The 19,079-nt window shown below is 37.5% G+C and overlaps 1 protein-coding gene across 9 annotated transcripts in view; it reads left to right on the forward strand.

The window, feature by feature from the left end:
* LOC149323845 (cotranscriptional regulator ARB2A) overlaps positions 1–19,079 on the forward strand; it is a 313,183-nt gene that overhangs the window by 178,439 nt on the left and 115,665 nt on the right. For all 9 annotated transcript variants that reach the window (XM_089493210.1, XM_089493256.1, XM_089493218.1 and 6 more), the window contains 2 exons: positions 12,973–13,089; positions 15,732–15,816. In XM_089493210.1, coding sequence (XP_089349336.1) covers positions 12,973–13,089; positions 15,732–15,816 — 202 coding nt within the window. The remainder of the gene's footprint in view (positions 1–12,972; positions 13,090–15,731; positions 15,817–19,079) is intronic.

Below are 19,079 nucleotides of genomic sequence, written 5' to 3' on the forward strand. Positions count from 1 at the left end.
TTTCATTGGAAGCTGCAAAGAGGGAAGGGCATTGCAAATGTTGTCTCACCTATACTCCACTGGTGGGAGTAGAACTGTGGACAGGAGATCTCTTGTGAGTAGAATGAAACTCTGGGTTCCATCCAGTATTTCTTAACATCTAAAACAAGCTAGTACCAAAAACTGCAAGGTAAAACACAGCGTAAAGAGAATAGAATAATGGGTATACGCTTACCATCTCAATAAAGAGAAGCACATGGATAGGAAAGAGTAAAGACAGGTGAAGGCATACAGAATTTTAAAACCTCAGTTCATTAGATACATGAAACAGGTGTGACTTTAGGTGCATCTTAAGGGAACTGGATGTTTTAAATACAACAAAAAGAAAGGCATGATTTATAATAGATATATCACAAGACTTATTTAGAAGAAATATGAAGAGACAGTATGAATGGGAACAACAGAGGTCAAATGTTTAAGAAAAAAGAATTTGAAATGAGTACCATTCAATTCAAAGAGAAAAAGAAGACAAAAGCATGGCTATATTTATAGACAAGTAAAATAAGAACTATGGAGGAAGTTGTTGTTGTTGTTGTTATTATTATTATTATTATTATTATTATTATTATCTTACATCCTGCCTTTCTCCCAACACAGGGACTCAAGGCAGCAGACGCCTCTGTTTTTAGCTGACATCTGTTTTTAAATAAAGGAAGACCAACAAAGAACAACACTACTCAAATTTAAATGTATGAGAATCATATTCATTGATATTAATCCAAATTTATGAAAGGTAGAAAGACGATAGGGGGAAAAATCAACTCATTTAAGATACAGTGCTAGAGAAGAGTGCCGAGGATACTGTGGCTGGACAAGAAGGCAAACAAATGGACCCAAACTATCCCTGGAAGCCAGGATGACTAAAATGAGGCTGTTGTACTTTGACCACATCATAAGGAAACATGAATCATTAGAAAAGGCAATAATGCTAGGAAAGATGAAAGGCAGTAGAAAGAGAGGAAGACCACATGCCAGAGAGAACACTGGCCTGGGCCTGCAGGACCTGAGCAGAGAGACTGAGAAGAGACTCTTGGTGATATCTCATCCACAGGGTCACCATGAGTCAAAGTTGACTCAAGGGCAGTTAACAACAACAGCAGAGGAACTGTTGAGTAATAATAATGTAGTTCATTCTTACTAACTAACCCCCTGTATTGTTATCACTCTCTGAAGAGAAATCTTCATGTAACATATTCTGAAGGAGATACCTGAGTTCTTTGTAAATATAATTGCCCTCATTTTTGTTTTTATATCATTTTTTATATTATGTGGCTATTGCCTTCATGAATGTATGTCATGTGACAATCAGCTCATCCTGTGCGACAACTGAACAAGTCAATTATGTTGTTAAGGCTCCTATAAAGTGCAACTTCTTAAAAAAATGGTTTTGACTTAGTCCTTTTAAATCTTCAGTTAGCAAATTATATAAAATTCATTAGTTATCCACTAAACAGATATTGAAATCATTATGGATATTTCTCTCATTCGAAATGTCAACCAGAGGGAAATTTCATTGTTAGACATTAATAGGAAAGAGATTGAAAATCTAATGGCAAGTATCATTGCACCGTTATTGTTGTTTTGTGCCTTCACATCATTTCTGACATGGCAACCCTAAGACAAATCTATCACAGAGTATTCTTGGTAGAATTTATTTATAGAGAGGGTTAGCCCTTGCCTTCATCTGAGGGTGAGAGAATGTGACTTGCCCAAGGTCTTCCACTGAGTTTCCATGGCAGAGCAGGGAACTGAACCCTGGTCTCCCATTGCCCTAGTCCAACATTATGCTATGCTGGCTCTCATCACCACATTACACCATTATATTAATATGTTATGCAGCTATATTTAAAATATTATGTGTACTCCTGATTTTCTTCCCAGTCATTGGGAAAAGAGTATACAGCTAAAATCCTAAAATATTAACTAAAATGTGTCAATGAATTGAAAAACGTTCCCTTCAAGGGCAAATAATTCATTTTGGGTTTTTTGTTTTGTTTGTTTGTTTGTTTTGTTTTATTTTGTTTTTGTGAGGTAAGCTATGGTGAACATGATATTTACAAAATTATGAATGATATAGAAATAATACAATGAATTCATCGCATAGACTGATATTGTTGAAATTTAAGTTCATCCACTGACATTAATCAACAATCTGAGACAGACAAGGTAATTATGAATGAAGTTAACTGGTGGGATTCACTCCTACATAATGTGGTGATGGACACTAGATTAGATGTTTTTAAAATGGACAGTAGGTCTGTCAGTGGTTATTAGCTGTGGTAGCTAAATGAGATATCCATGTTCAGAGGCAGCATGCCCCAGAGGAAAAAGAGGTTCCAAAAGGTATTTAACTATCCAATGCTGAACTATATTCAGGGGTAGTAGTGCTGGCCATATAGCAAAGTACAATCACATCTAAAATCCACAAAACAGTGATATCTTTATTTGGCCAACCAAATTGTGCAAAATACATGATGCAAGCATTTGAAGCATCACAGGTTACTTTAGCAGGCAAAGGTGTTAAAAATTATACAGGAGGGGGAAAATGATGATGTTAGTCATAGTTCTGCATTTTGTCAAAGTGTTGTTGTTGTATTGTTCTGTGAAGAGTTATCTATGCTGAACTGATATTGGTCTTGGCCAGTAAGATAGTACTTATGTTGTCAGATTTAAGTTGTGGGCTAATGTAATCCAAACATTTTCATCCAAATCTTTTTTTAAAATATGTGAAATCAAATATGTCTGATACATTTTTTTTATGGCTAGCTTTCTGTGAAATAGAAAGCATTTGTATTTTGCAAATAATGGAGATTCTCAACCTGTGAATTATGTATCAGCCAGGAAATGCCGAACATCAAGTCTGGGTTCAGAAAAACTATGAGTGTACCACAAGATTTGATTGTCCAGATGCATGACTTCTACTCTGGACAAGAGGCCTCTCAGGACAGAATATGGAGAAATGGAATAGCTTTCAGTTGATGGAAATCAGACAAGGCTGCATTTTATCACCCTATATATTTATTCTATGTGCAGAACATATTAAAGTGGAAAACAGTGTTAGAATTGAAGGTAGTAAGTATGAAAATATAAGGGGAAAATATCACTAATTTAAGATATGCAGAAGATACCATGTTACTATCATAAAATAGCCGTGGAACAATTTACTGATGATACTTAAGGAAGAAAGTGTAAAAGCAAGGATTGCAACTGAATATTAAGAAATCAAAAATAATGAACATAATTGATTTAAATAACTGTAAAGTGAATGATGAAGACATCAAAATACTTGAAGATTTTCTATACCTGATTCATTCATTAATCAAAAAGAAGACTGGTTAAGATATCAAAAGAAGACTAAGGGGCGAAACACACAGCCGATAAAGAGCAGCCAAGGCCGCTCTGGCCCTTGTTGTGCCGGAACCATGGCGACCACACAGCCCACTTCCAAAGTTGGCCGCTGCCATGGTCCCAAGCCAGATACTGCCAGGATCTGGATTATTTCCACTCCTTTTTGATATTGTCCAAAGGACCAGATTGTGCCATCGGAGCAGCTTCCATCTGCTTTGGGGGTATGCATCATTTGAACATCATGTCCGCACAGCAGCCAGAAGCTGCTTTATTTGGCTTTTGTGTTTGGGGCCTAAGACCTGGAAGAGCAATTCTGAAGAAACTAGATTGATTATCAAGTGCAAAGAGGTATAATTAATACTAGGGTCAGATTCACTAATGCCATAATATTTCCAGTTTCTTGTGAAAGCTGGACATGAAGAAAGCTGAGAGAAAAATAATGAATTCATTTGAAATTTAATCCCGGAGAAGAGTTCTACAGATAACCATTGTCTGCCGAAAAGACAGATGAATGGGTCCTAGAACAAATCAAGCTTGAACTCTTCCTAAAATCCACAATGATACACTGAGGCCAAAATTATTATATTTGGAACTTTCTTGAGATGCTTTGACTCATTAGAAAGCACAATAATGCTCAGTAAAGTGAAAGACAGTAGGAAAAAAGGGATACCACATTACCAATGGGTTGACTCAATAAAGGAAGTCATGGACTTGAGTCCATCCTGTATAATGTTGCTTGTGAAGAAACTTTTCATTCCTGAAGTTAGTCAGACATTGAAAGAATGAAAGGGAGAATTTCAAAGTACAGTAAAGGTCAATAAACAGGAACATTTCAAAGTATAAGACAAGTTAATGTTGTCTTATCCTATTTTTATAACAGAAAAGAAACAGGAAATATTTAAATAACAAGGGTAGAAAGCTTTGTGTCTGTTTATGAACCATTCACTTTAATACTCAAAGATGCTCCTTAGTTTCAAGCTTAAGTCTAATGCATCAGATTTTTTTTTAAATCGCATTGCATGAATTCCAACCTAAATAAAATTCCAGCACACTGAGGGATTTGAAAATTCCCCGAGATCAAAGGACATTTTGTGTGTACAGAATTAATTGTGTTCTACAATCCTTAACACCCAGAGCTAGAAAACAGATTTGCACATTAGGTGGAATATTTGGTTTGAGAAACTGTCCACCCTCACTTTTTTGCAAGTAACATAACAAACACCACTTCCTAGGTTTCCTCAGAACCAAAGTTTAATTATATTGATTATGGGGATCTGGCTGCATTTCAATGTGATGAGGAAATATATTCGTTTTTCCATGGAATGGTACCAGCATAAGTTAGAATTGATTCTATGATAATGAAAACTTGTCTCCTGTCATATTTTGTATATTGTGCAAGTGTGACTCAACCTGGGTTGTCACTATACTGTTACCAAACTGAGTTTCCTATTATGTACGTAGGACTATCTCACACTTTCATGCCATAATATCCTAGTTTACTTAGCATGTACTGTTAGAATGACCTTTCCCTGTCTCTGCTGTGTACCACTTTCAAAACTGCTCTTAAATATTTTCAAACAGCTTCCAAAGACAATCCCACATTGAGTATGTAATAATATCCAAAAAGGGTGTAATCTGAGATTTCTAGGAATGGGTGCAGGTGGTTCACTAGTTTCAGCTGTGTGAATGAATTCTTGACCCCTGCCAAAATCTTGGCATCTACACTCAGGGTTGAGTCCAGGAATACACTCAATCTATAAACCTGAGATTTCAGAGGAGTGTAAAGGCTGAAGGCTTTTGACTGACGAAGAACCAGAAGTAGCAATAGGGGTGCGAGATGTGCAGACCCAAGTGGGTGACACCCTAAGTGGGGTGACAGTACTGCTTCCCAAATATGTTCAGCAGAAAGCACCTTTCTGCCATGTAAGCCTGTCTGTAAGGTGTGGAGGGGAGACATGATTCAAGGGGTGGAGAGATGCTCTTCTTGCTGCTAGTCACTGTACCAGATGACACCAATCATAGTGACACCATTGCCAAGAACCCTTTTGTCTTGTATGGATTATGCTTCAGTTTGTTCACTTTCATCCAGTACATCACTTATAGCAAGCAGCCATTTTGCGCTCTACCAGCTTCCATGGAAATAGATGGAAAGGAGAGAAAAAGATGGATGCCATAATCATACTAGTGATTGTTGTTGTTGACTGCCCTCGAGTTGACCCCAATTCATGATAGCCCTGTGGATGAGACATCTCTGAGACCCTGTCCACTTTCTACTACCTTCTACCTTTCCTATTATTGTCTTTTCTAATGAGTTGTGCGTTCTCATGATGTGGCTAAAGTACAGCAGCCTCAATTTGATCATCTTGGCTTCCAAGAAGATTTCAGGCATGATCAGTTCAAAGTCTCATTTGTTTGTCTTTTTGGCTGTCCACAGTATCCTCAGTACTCATCTCCAGCAACACATCTCAAATGAGTTGATATTCTTCTTATCTGCTTTCTTCACTGTTCAGCTTTTGCATTCATACATGGTGATGGGGAATACAATGGCTTGAATGGTTCTAACTTTATTGGCCATTTGTATATCTTTACATTTTAGGATCTTGTCTAGTTCTTTCATATCTTTCTTTCTCATTCCTAGTTTTTTTTTCTTATTTCTTGACTGCAGTCACCATTCTGATCAAGTAATCTGGGGATATTGGCACCCAAATCTCCATCTTAATGGGTTCGTGTACATATTAAACAGCATAGGAGACAGAACCAAGCCATGAGGATGGTCACAAGCCAATTGCCAGGGAGTTTAACAGGCACCCCCAACACCACCTTCTCTAAGAGCCAAAATCATTATAAAACAGTGCCCTCAAGTCCCATGTCAGAGAGGCATACCAGAAAGTGTCAATTACATTAATAGCGACTGAGATGTCTAGTAAAACCAACTGGGCTACGCTCCACCTCTCTAGTTCTCAGTTTAAATCATCCAACAAGGCAACCAAAGGTGTCTTCTTCCAGCTCTGAAACCAGATTGAACTAGATCTAGATAATCTCCCTCATCTAGGAACCCTTGGAATTGGGAAGCTGCTATGCATTCTAGAACCTTGCCCTAGAAGGCAATATTAGAAACTGGCTGGTAATTCTCTATTATGGTGGGGTTCAGGTGATTTTTTTTTTATTAATGGCGATGGTTCAGCATACACAGACTTTGTTTCTTGCACAAAACTATTAAAAATGTTGTATAACATTACATTTAAGCAATGTGTATTAGGTGTACATTAAACAAAAATGAATTTCATGTTTAAACTTGGGTTCCATCTCCAAGAGATCTTATTACATAAATGCAAATATTTAAAAAAATCCAAAACACTTGTGGTCCCAAGCATTTCAGATAAGGCATACTCAACCTGTATTATGCCTAATCTCATACAATATATCATGGAGACCCTTTGACTAAATAGCAAGTAGGGAAATTTCCATCTGTTATGAAAATTGAAACTTCTTAATCCTAAAGTTTTTATATCTCTAAGAAACTTTTAAAATAATAAAATAATAATTTTAACTCCCATAATCATTTTTCAAAATGTCCATAGGAGTTTTCTCCATTGTCTTTCTACATTTAGATTTATGGGATGCAACTGTAAAGCATGTTGCATTGAGAGCCTTTTAACAAACTTTTGTTTGAGAGTGTTTGGCTCCATCTATTAGCAGTGCACTATGGTAATTTAGCTGTTGTCCTTGTTGAGGAATCTATTCTCCTTTATTCTTTTTTAGCCATTATATAATACTTTTTTAGAGTGATGGATTTATTTACCAGGAGGCAGGAACAGCTCTGTAATAATTTGTTACACTACTGTAGCAGATGCCACTAGAGGGATAACTGGTTCCCTTAGCTCTCCCTCAGTCCTTTAGCTAATATCTAGCAGCCAGAATAGAACTAGAGTACAATTCTTACCAGTTACATGGGCTGAGAGAAGGGCTTAGAGAGAGTATATAACGTCTGTCTGACTAAGTTTCAACTCATTTGTTTTGGGAAGATTCTCTCAAAGTTTGATCAAACATGTTGGGCCTTTTTATATTTGCCTTCTTTTCAAAATATAGGATCTTTTCCAAGTTATGTCCTATGCCAAGTCTCCAAGGGACTGCGCTCAGGTATTGTGCAGTTTTCTGGAGTCTTTAAAATAATTTCTGTGGGCCTTTGGCAAATTAGTGTCCAGAACTTTGATGAAAACTCAATGTAATTATTATTTTATTTTATTTTTTTGCAACAAAAGTTTAAGCCCAGCTCAATATGGTGTGCATTAGAACATTAAAAGCCTGAAAAGAATGCTTGGAAAATCGATGAACATTTCTTGAAGGCTCTGAGAAAAGCTTGTTAAATGTTCAGCCTATGTAAACACTGCAGTACAATCAGCCGTCCTTATCCACACATTCTTTATCCACAGATTCAAGCATCCACAGCTTGAAAATAGTAAAAAAAAAAAAGTATAAATTTCAAATAGCAAACCTTGATTTTGACATTTTATATAAGGGACACCATTTTACTATGCCATTGTATTCAGTGGGGCTTAAGCATCCACAAATTTGGTTATCCACAGGAGGTCCTAGAGCCAAACCCCAGCAGATACCGAGGGTCCACTGTAGAAGGCAAGGAGTCAGTCCAGTTGATTAAAGATCAGATCCTGGAATTTTCAATTTAGAAAGGGGAATCTCAAATTCTCTGTGTTGGTGAGAGGAAGAATCCATGTGACTTGGGTTTCTCTGTCACCACCCAGAGACAGATAGAAAAAAACAAGGCAGTCTTGCAGTAGCCAAACAACAAAACAGACTTTGCAAGCTAGTCCCTTGGGTCATCCACGAGACCAGTTCTTTTTATCTTTGCCCAAAGCAGAGCTCTTTCTAATTGTTTCTATTTTTCTGGTTATCCTTTCCACCTATTTAGCTTTAGAGCATTTGATTTTCCTTCACAGTCAATCACCCATCTGGAAGATATGACAGACACAACCAAGGGTGTGATTATCTCAGGGAAAAGGCATAGTAACCTTAGGGCAGAGGCACAGAGAATATGGTCATTTACCACAGTATCTCTCATGAACTTGCCCAGGCTTCTAGGCCACGTGATATCAGTAATCCAGATCGTGCTTGGGCCAGGTTTCATTCCAGTTCTTTCCAGTAGTTCCTGCAACCATATCAATCCCTTATTGCAACTCACAAACCTCTGTTGCTGTGCCTTCCGCCTCAGATCAGGTGCTCCCTAGCATGGTGGCCTTGCCAATTTAACCTTCAGAGAGGATCACCATTCTTAGAGTCACCTCAGATGCCAACCTTCATGGTTAGAGAGCACATTGTTAGGGAAGTGTAGCTCAGCCCTGTGCAATCACAGAGAGAAGAGACACAGCATCAGTTGATTGGAGTTGTGAGCAGCCTAGCTAGCTCTCTTCCATTTCGCCCCACAGCTCAAGGGAAACATGATTCTCACAGACAACACAATCACACGTTCCTACATTAGAAAACAAGAGGAATACAAGTCTCAATCCCTTTACAGGGAGACAGTTCTTATATGTTCCAGTGGACAGAAAGAACAGTCCTGTCCCTTTTGGCCCAGCATGTGCAACGAATAGTCAATCTCCAGGCAGACTTTTTCAGCAGACGCACCTTGCTCCCAGGAGAATGGAGTCTACACCCAGAGCTCTTTCTTCAACTGGGGATCAGATTCAGTACCTTCACTAAAGACAAATCACAAGCTCTCCAAGTTTTTCACCAGGTTTCCACGCCCAAGGGCAAAGGGGAAAAAACACCCTACAATGGCTGCAGGGTCTCCTATACCTTTTCCATCTTGTTCCTCTAATTGCCAGAGCAGTCAGGAGGGTGAGGGAAGAGAGGGCTCAAGCGGGGCTCATTGCCCCCTACTGGACCAGAAAACATTAGTGTTTGGTCCTCATGAATAGCTCTGACAGCTCCAGCTGGGCCTGCTGACTCAGGGTCCCTTTTGGAATCTAGACATGGTTTGGCTCCAGGTAGCCACCTGGAATTTGAATGAAAAGTTCTGGGAAAAATGTGGGTATATAGACACACATCTCTCTCACAGATACTCCACAGCAAGGATTTATGAGGCCATGTGGAAGGGTTTGTTAGATGGTGCAAAACCAAGTTTATTCAGTATAATAGGGCATCTGTCTCAAACTTACTGACTTTCCTGCAGAGAGGGCTGGCCTTAGACCAAAGACTTCAAAAAGGCAGGCTGGTGTACTGTCCTCAGTTCCATCTAATACCCAAGGAGTCCCACTTTTCTTGCATCTCCATGTATAAAGGTTCCTTAGGGATGCTATCATATCTTCTCTAGTCTGTCACCACTCCCCTTATTGGAGCATGTCATTCGTTTTAAAGCAACTCACAAAGTATCCATTTAAGCAGTTCTCCTGAGGCTTTTCTCCTTAAAAATTGCCTTTCTGGTAGCTATCCGTTCTGCTCTCTGTCTCTCAGAGCTGGAAGCCCTTTCAGTTAGGGAGCACATTTGCACCTTTAATGAAGACTACGGCGGGATACAGAAAGCCCCTTTGGGGCGGCCTGCACCTGCCCATTTCCCTGACAGATCAGGGCCTGAGCTGCCACAGTGGCAGCCCCAGAGGCCCCGATCCGCCGCTTTTCCAAGCCTCAGGAAAGTGGCAAAACGTCGCTTCCCCGCAGACTGGAAAGGGGTGTCCTTGGGGCTTCATGACCCAAGGACACCCCAACAGCGGCGAGTAGACAGAGAAAGGAGCCTAGCGGCCCCTTTCTCTTTAATATCGCTAGCTCGGACGTGTAAAGGCCATGATAGCGATATGCAGCGCGATAGGAGCTCCGTTTTGGCAGCAGCACCAGGACGTAATGGCTGCACCACGCCATTTAGATACGACACAGCCGTTACGTCAAAATGGCGGCACCCATGTAGACAGGGTGCTGCCATTTTGACGTACTGAGTACATCCTAGGTTTAGGGAGCATCTGAAAAGGACACTCCCGGGCAACCCTAGCACGTACTCAGTACATGCTTGTACAGGGCCTACATTTGTCTCCATCATGACCCTTCTTTTATGCCTAAAGTGCTCTCTACCTTTTACCTTTCCCATGAATTCATTCTCCCCTCTTTTAGTCCTAGCCCATTGCACCCATAAGATAAGTTGGCACAATCTGAATGCATGCAGCGTGCTAAAACTTTGTATTTGCAGGAGCAAGCCTTTTCATTGTTGTATAGACCCCAATGCAGTTCACAATGGTCATGAAATGCAGTTCCATGTAAAGATTGCTATAGTGGGCAATCAGTCAGCCTAGCTGATCCAAGATCATAGATGTGATGCAAATCCTGGGATTTGCAGTTTAGGGAAGAGGATCTCAAATTCTTAGCCAGAGAGCCATAGTATCTCACCTAACTAAAATCCTCAGGATTCCATAGTATGTTGTCATAGCAATTTAAGCAGAATGGCAGTGCTATAATTATGTAGATAAACGACACTGTATGATTGGGTGTACTAGAATAATTTGTAGTGGTTTTATTTCCTTTGGATTTTACCACCTTGAGTAATTTGGTATTTTCTGCAGTAGTAGTTTCCCAAAGTTCAACAGTTTGGTGAACACTGGAAATGCAATCCAAGAAGACATTTCTCAATCTAATGATAAAAAGAACAGTGGATCTGGGCAATTTTTAAACTTCAGTGGCTAATATTCTGACTGGATCAGTACAAGCATTAAAGTGTTAGTACATGACCCATGTGTTGCCATGCAGAGAGGAAATATGTTTAAAAATAAATCCAACAGATGCCTGTTTCCATAATAAGGTAATCACCACAAATATATAACCATACACTCTGATTGTGTAAATTCACCTTTTGTATATAATCATAAGGACTGTAGTTTAGATAAATGGGCCACTGTTCTGATGTGACATGAAAATATCTATGTTCATATTGTATTATAGTGATAGTTTTTGTGTCTTGTTTAGCTGTGGTGCTAAATTGATATTAAGGGTTTAAAGTGTGGTCATACTCAACAAAATATAGTAATTTTAAAATGCTGAGCTAGCCTTTGCAGAAAATTCAGTAAATATTATGTAGTATCAAAATAAAGATGATTTGTATCTTTTATTCTTGATCTAGTATTGTACTATCTGTTGCCCACCATTTTTGTTTGGAGATTTTTTTCTAAGTCACAGTTGATGAGCCTGATTCACACATGACAGCAAACTGTTATTTGTCTAGCTTATGCCTAGTTTGTTTCTATTTCTTAACCCAATTAGACTACAAACTACACTTGGGGGCTGGGAAACTAGATTTATAAACAATTGTTTAATATTGGCTTTTCAGTCTCAGTGTTGCATTAACTTTTATTGTTTCTTCGAATTTTTTAAAGTTAAGGTCATACCCACTTACTGAGTTGAGAGACTTTTCCTGTCGCTTTTACTGACCTGCCTTGCCCCCTCCCCCAGTTCACTCTATCTGACAACAACCATTTATTTTCCCTCACTAAGCTACAAAACCTTCCTGCCCCTGCATACCTTCTCACTAACAAGCTCCGAGAATCTAACTCAAGCACCTTGCAACTTGCACCAAAGGAGAAGGATCCAAATGCTATTATACATATCTAAAGAGGGATATATTTAAAAACACACTTTAGCTCTTAGCAGATGATACATTAGTGCACAGATTACAGTGTGACCTAAAAGCTTCCCCAAAACACCTCTCTCGCTTACTTTTTTCAGAGCTCTGTGGCCTAAATGCAGTTGTTGGTCTAAACTCATTGAATAAACAGAACGTGCTTAAGTATTGACTTATTATGTTCCCGTTGAATCAGTTGATGTACACCAGCTAAGACAAACAGTTGGACTGATACCTATTTCTGCAACATTCCCACATTTATAACCAAGGAGTCCACATTATTGATAACATTTGGTCTTCTGCTTGTTCATCAGTTTTAGTAAATATAGTTGTACATTTATAGAGCAAGTGGCCACAGCAGAAAGGTTTTTGTTGTGGAGGAAGTTGGTTGACAAAGAGAGCAAGGAAGTTCGTGGCAATGAGGAAAGCATAGTGTGTTTTAGGACTGTGTTTTGGTCAGAAGCATGTCAAGAGCTGCTGAAGATCTCTGAGAAAGGATGTGTGTGTTCCCAAGTCCATATATACAGCCAGCTAGTATAGAGAAAAACTAGTGGTATGATGATGCCTTGCAAGCCTCTGAGCAATGGAAAGGGCTTCAGCATCTTTATTTTCATAATGCTATAAATATTGAGCAAAACAGACTACACTTGGTTTGAATGGAAGCTGGATCCTGTCTTGTTCAACAAGCCATAGTTAACACTAACAGTGGCTTACAATTGTGTCCAAGTCATGCCGTTGTGTACTGGAAGCACAAATAACAGTAACGAGACAAAGACTACCAAGAGCCATAGTGCAGCTATAAGGCACTAGTTGGCTTGAAAGTGAGGATAAATTATACAGGACCAGAATGTTATTGTATCTCTGATCTGTAGAAATTTTGAGAAACCAAAACACTGAGCACTTTAGTAAATTGTTTAAAAATTGACTTTTTAAAAAAGGTGAGACTTTTTTATTTCTGTTTTTCACAGATGATTCAACGAGAGGCAGAAGTGAAGAATAAAGTTACTGCTGTGGCATTGACAGACTCAGTTCACAATGTATGGCATCAAGAAGCTGGCAAAACTATTCGAGAGTGGATGCGAGAAGTGAGTTTGGATACTTGTCTTCAAGTGTATGAGCTGACATACAGGGTTCCAGCTTACCGTGTACCTTCGTTTGCATCCCTTTCCCAGCTGCAATATGTGTTAAAGGAAAATGGCACACTGTGATGTGTCTTTCCTGGTGATGGCTGCCAGTCTAGTACTTTCTAAAATAGAATAATGATTTGTGATCTCAAATATGGGTGGGATATGAAAGAAGCTCATATATGTAGTATTTTATGCTATATTAAAATACTACATATTGTTATGCTATTGATTTAGTGAAATATTAGGACAGTTAAGGTGGTTCTAGGCAAATGATTCCTACTGCACACAATTAAAAGGCACTGTGTAGATACTATCTTCCTCTTAACAGATATTCTCTGGTAAAAAATAAATTTCCTGGGTATAGTTTTACATCACTAGTTTAGGATTGAAAGTATTAATAGTTGAAATATCTATTTTCATGGCCTCTGTCTTCCCTGTGTTATAACTACCTATTGTTAATGCTAGCAGGAGTCACAATTTTTAAAGTTTATTAAATAACATTGTAACAGATAAAACAAATCTTCCATTTTCATATCTTCACTCTGCATTTGAGAATATGTAGTTCTTACAGGCGTATCGCACATTATATATAAAACTATCTAATTGTATTCAAATCTTCTATCAGATTCTCTGATGCAATGTTTTATCAGCAGTTATTGTAATTTTACCTATATCAAATTAATATAATACTTAATAAAAATTCCACTGCTTTTGTAATTTTCTACTATGAAAAAATACAGTACATCTTCTGTTGTTAATTAAAACCTGGCATACAAACATGCATCTTAAAGTCTTTGTGAAATATAGATATAGTACCATCTCAACCATTTTAGTGAAAGGATAACAAACACACTAGCCAGTTACATTTCTAAATGTTTTCATGGGTTTTTCACACAGTTCAATAGTTTCACTGATCCACTGTTTCTAACAAAAATCTGCCATGCTTTGTGAACTTCACTTTCTAATCTCATACAGCAACCCTTCTTTTATATTCTTCCTGCTCTCCCTGGTCCCAGAACAGTAGGGTTGCCTTGACAAATCTATTCAAAAGCCATTCCTCTGCCTTTATTGGTGGGGATTGGAGCCTTTGAAATTTTCTCCTCACTGCAACACAGCTGACATCTTCTTCCAGACAGAATGAATTAAGGAACTACAATAAGACACTTGATCTACCAGTCAAGGATCTTTCCACACTGAAGAAAGATTCCATGGTGCACAACTACAGCAGCAAGCATTTAAAAATATACAATTCGTGTTTATTTTCCAGAAGAACAACCCCTGTAGAAACAATGATTCTGAAATCAAATTATTAACTTAAAATAATTGAAATAAAATACCTTAAAATAAATAATTGAAATAAAAGAAATGTTCCTGTATTCTTTAGTCATTTATTTGAATTGTATGCATTGGGAATTTGATTATTTCCCTCCTTCAGGTATGAATGTAGTTACTGAATTTTTTAAGTTGAATAATGCATCTTCACATTTTAGCAAAAAGATACATAGATTATTTTATTCTCCATCATGTTTATGATTTAAATATTTAGAGGAATGAGTATACAGATTTAGAAGCATGCTTAAATTTTAAGACAGAGCATTGGGTATAATTGGAAATATTTAGCTGACAATCGTTGGACATTAAAATCATCATGCTCCTAGGTAGGTTGCTGTTGCTAAACCTTTAAATATATCAGCGTGAAAACTCGCGTTTTTCTTTATCTGCTGCTTTGAAACCATTCTCTTAAGTATATATTGAGCCATCACACCCCACAAACTGCAATTATTATATTAGTAAATAAGAGATATATTACTACTAGTTCATGGCTGATTAATAAAAGAAATGTTTTACATTTTCTGGTTTTTTTTTAATCAAAATTTGCAATTTCTTGTAATCTCTTTTATTCCCAATAGGGCTCTTTTGTGGGCCACACTCTTTTCAAGAAAGTGTTGGGACACAAAACTAAGATAATCTCATTCAGTTATTCTTTTCATCATATGCAGAAATACAGTTGAGCCCTGGGTTTCTGCTGGAGTTTGATTCCAGGTCACTCTGTAGATATCAAAATCATGGATGTGCATGCCCCACTAAATACAATGGGGTAGCAAAATAGTGCCCCTTATATAAAATGGCAAATTAAGGTTTCCTTTTTGGAATTTATATTTTTAAAAATATTTTCAAGCCATGGATGATTGCATCTGTGAATATGAAGGGCTGATTGTATGTATCTAATTAGCATTTACAGCAGAAGCTAATAACACCTGTTTCATTCTAAGTATCAAAATGTTGATTAGAGCCACAGCGACTGCTTACCAGACAGCCATTATATTCTTCTTCTTGCCATTCTTATTTTTCCAATTGGCTGAAAAATCCCAGAATATGTTTTTCAGTGGAGCTGTATGTCCAGTTACCCTCTATCTATGCTACACATCAGGTATAGTATTCATATATAATTGCAGTGGTGGTGATGGGTGCTTTTTTCCTTGGTGTGAGCTCATACTTAAGCATGCAGACACTTATAGATGTGTCTCTATTGTGAGTACCAAAAAATTAAGGCATATTTTACATTTTCTTGATTCAGTTTTGTTTTTCTTTTATAACAGAACTGCTGTAATTGGGTGTCAAGTTCAGAACCTTTGGATACCTCAGTAGAATCCATGTTACCAGACTGCCCACGAGTCTCTGCAGGTATAGAAACACTAGTTCAGAAGTCAGCCATTTTTTCAAAGTGTTATTACTAATGTCTTTTTTTCCATACTAAATTTTATTTTACCTCTGAGCTCTCAATGAAATTTTAAAACTATTACTGTAGTAAATTTCCTGTTCATTTTATGGCTGCTTGTTTGTGCTTCATATATAAAACCCATTCTGGAATTCCATTGACTTCCAGTAGTTAGGAATGCTTGCCTCTTCTCCCTGGGCCACAAAACCCTTTCTCTCTGTCTGAAAAACATATGTTAAAAGACAACAAGGAGATTTCCTGTTTTTCATATAAGCATCTCGAAAGGCATGCTTCAAGTACATGGAAACATTATCCCTCTATTGAGAAAGTGTAAGAAGAATTGAGAAAGTGAAGAGGGTTTGTGAAAGTGAATGAAGGTAAGAGCAGGTGAAAGAAAGAGATGAGTAAGAGTGGATAAGAAAGAATAAGAACAGACAGAAAAGGGATACGAAAGAAAAAAGAAAGAAGAATAAAGAGATATAGAAGGTAAAGAGTAGGGAGAGTGGTAAGAGGGAGAGTGGAGGGAGAAGAGGTGATTAAAGGAAGAAAAGAAAAGCAAGGAAAAAGGGGAAAGGAGACAGAAGAAATAGAGGAAAGAAGAAAAGGAACGAGGAGATAAAGAGAGCTCATACTTTAACAATGGAACACATCTCATATCTTAACTAACAGATAATATACAATATAAAGACATACAAAAAACCAGAAGGAATTGTGATACAATAGAAATGGAAAATGTGAAATATTGGAGAAATGAAGAAACTGATAAAAATAATAATAAACAATAGTTTTGGAGAATTAACAAATGCAAGATATATTACAATTAGAATATTGATGAAAATGAAATAAGATAAATGTGTGTAATATTGTAATTTTATATGGAAAGTCAATAAAAATATTTTGGGGAGGGGAAACATTATCCATCTAATGTACAAAATTAATTCAGTGCTAAGGTGGAGGTCTAAAAGACTGCTTTTAAACATGGAATCACTCCTGTAATCTACCATTTGCTACTGCAAAACAACACCCATTTTACAGAAGGCAAATCAATTAATTTCTCACTCCAAATCACCTCCAAATCAATTTCGCCTGTTATCTGATAACCTGGAGAAAAGAGGTTTAAGCACAGATGGAAGCTTTCTTCAAATCTCTGTAATACAGAAGATGGGGCAGACATGTTGCTGTGGAGAACCAGAACCATAGTTGCAAAATTACAGGGAAGCAGATTTCAGATGGCCGTTTGAAAAAATTACTTCATATAAAGATATTTTCAGCAATGCAGTAGACTCCCTCAGAACGTGCTCAGGTTTCCTTTGATAAAGGTATTTGTTAAAAGACTGTACAGTCAACAGCCAAAGATGCTTTAGTTCAATCCTGCATTGGAGATCCTGCACTGTTACTAGTGTGTTGGACTAAATTATCTTCAAGATCTAATTTTTAAAAAATCTATAATTCTGATTTATCTTCCCCATTCATTACCAATCCAAAACCCACTACCCTGAAATAAACATTCAGATTTCTGTAGATTAATAAACGCTGCAGATACTTTTCCTTTTGCCTTCCCTGAGAGAAAACCACCTTCTCTTTTCTCTTATTCCACATCTTGTTTGCTCCTTCTTAATAATGTGAATTTTAGGCAGAAAGAAGGTACCACTGAAAGACAGCTCTTGTCTAATCAGTAAGGTCCAAAACACACTGCAGAAATAATCTAGTTTGAGACTGCTTTAACTGCCCTGGCTCAATGCTAGGGAATCCTGGGAACTGTAGTTTTGTGAGACATTGAGCCTTCTCTGTCAGAGAGATCCCTGGTGCCACAATAAACTACAGTTCCAAGAATTCCCTAACTTTAAGTCAAGGCAGTTAATACGGTCTCAAATGGGATTATTTCTGCATTGTGTTTGGGACCTAAGTCCCCCAAAACAGAAATACTTTGGATTGCCTGTACCTTCAACCCCTCTCTTTCTTGTCATGGTGAGGCATCATTCTGCCCTCCTATACAGGGTAAGTAAGGGAAAACTCCATTAATTGCTTTTTCTCTTACTAAAAGCTACACTTGCAGTTCGATCCAGCTATCTTTGTTGTACGGTTTTAATTGGTTTTAGATTGTGAATGATTGTATGGAATGCTTTTAGATTATTCTGTATTGTTTTTAATTGCTATGGGTGGGTTTTTTGTATTGTTGGGATATGGGTTGTTATATTGTCTTTTGATGGAGATGATGTAAACCGCTGTGATCTGCAAGGAATAGCGGTATAGAAATAAAATTTCATTCATTCATTCAAAAGATATTCAAAATAATGTAAAAATGCATTACCATATTTAAAGATTAGACAAACAGGCACATATATTTCAAGCCCCCACTCCTTCAAAAATGGTTCCGTATCAGTGCATTATGCAGTTTGAATTATGAGCTGACGCAGAAAAAGATTCTTATTGTTATTCCTACTATGTATAGTTTGTAAATAATAAAAAAAAATATTTCTATCCCGCTTTTTGCCAGGCAAACAAAGTGGCGTACAACAGGTTAAAATACATCCATATATACATAATACCCCCCTTAAAACATGTGATATTAGTTTGTGTTAATAAATGTTTTCCATTTTACTCTGTTGAATACACAGTACAAAGTATATTTTAGTCTCTTCATTAATTTTGTCCTGCATATGCATTATAGTAAATATGGCAATATTTGCAACTACATATTCACACTATAATATCTGCAACTGAAATCAGTTTTGCTGTCTTTTAGAAGGCAGGTAGAAATTTCTCTTCTCCCTAAGTAGAATGTTTCCTGATTGCTGATCTCAGCATCAATGTCTTGAGCTTTTTTACTCTGCAAATAGAACAGTTAGATCTTAGCACTTCTGTTCATTTGCTAAAGGTATGTTATCTGAAAATTACCTGCATGCAATTTATCTAGGAGAAATAAGATTGTTTAACACCTTGTCAAGAAATATATCACTTGTCAGTAGGCACTAAATGTGACCATTACATTCTGTCAATGTTGTCACGGTTAGTGTTCACCGTTGGTGGACACGAGTTGTAGGTGACCTAGGCTCAATGTATCTTTAGATGTGCTGTGCTTCTTCTCACTGAAGATATAACAATACAGACTGAAGTGGCCCTTTTATCTCCATCTTGATGATATAAGAAGGGGGTTAGCAAAATTAGAGCAGGAACTGCATGCAAGGTAGTAGCAAGAGTTAACTCTCACTTCATTAATGAAGTGCAA

Source organism: Sceloporus occidentalis, unplaced genomic scaffold, assembly GCF_023333645.1.
Source record: "Sceloporus occidentalis isolate IW3139 unplaced genomic scaffold, rSceOcc1.0.p SCAF_1, whole genome shotgun sequence".
In the NCBI taxonomy this organism is placed as follows: Eukaryota; Metazoa; Chordata; class Lepidosauria; order Squamata; family Phrynosomatidae; genus Sceloporus; species Sceloporus occidentalis.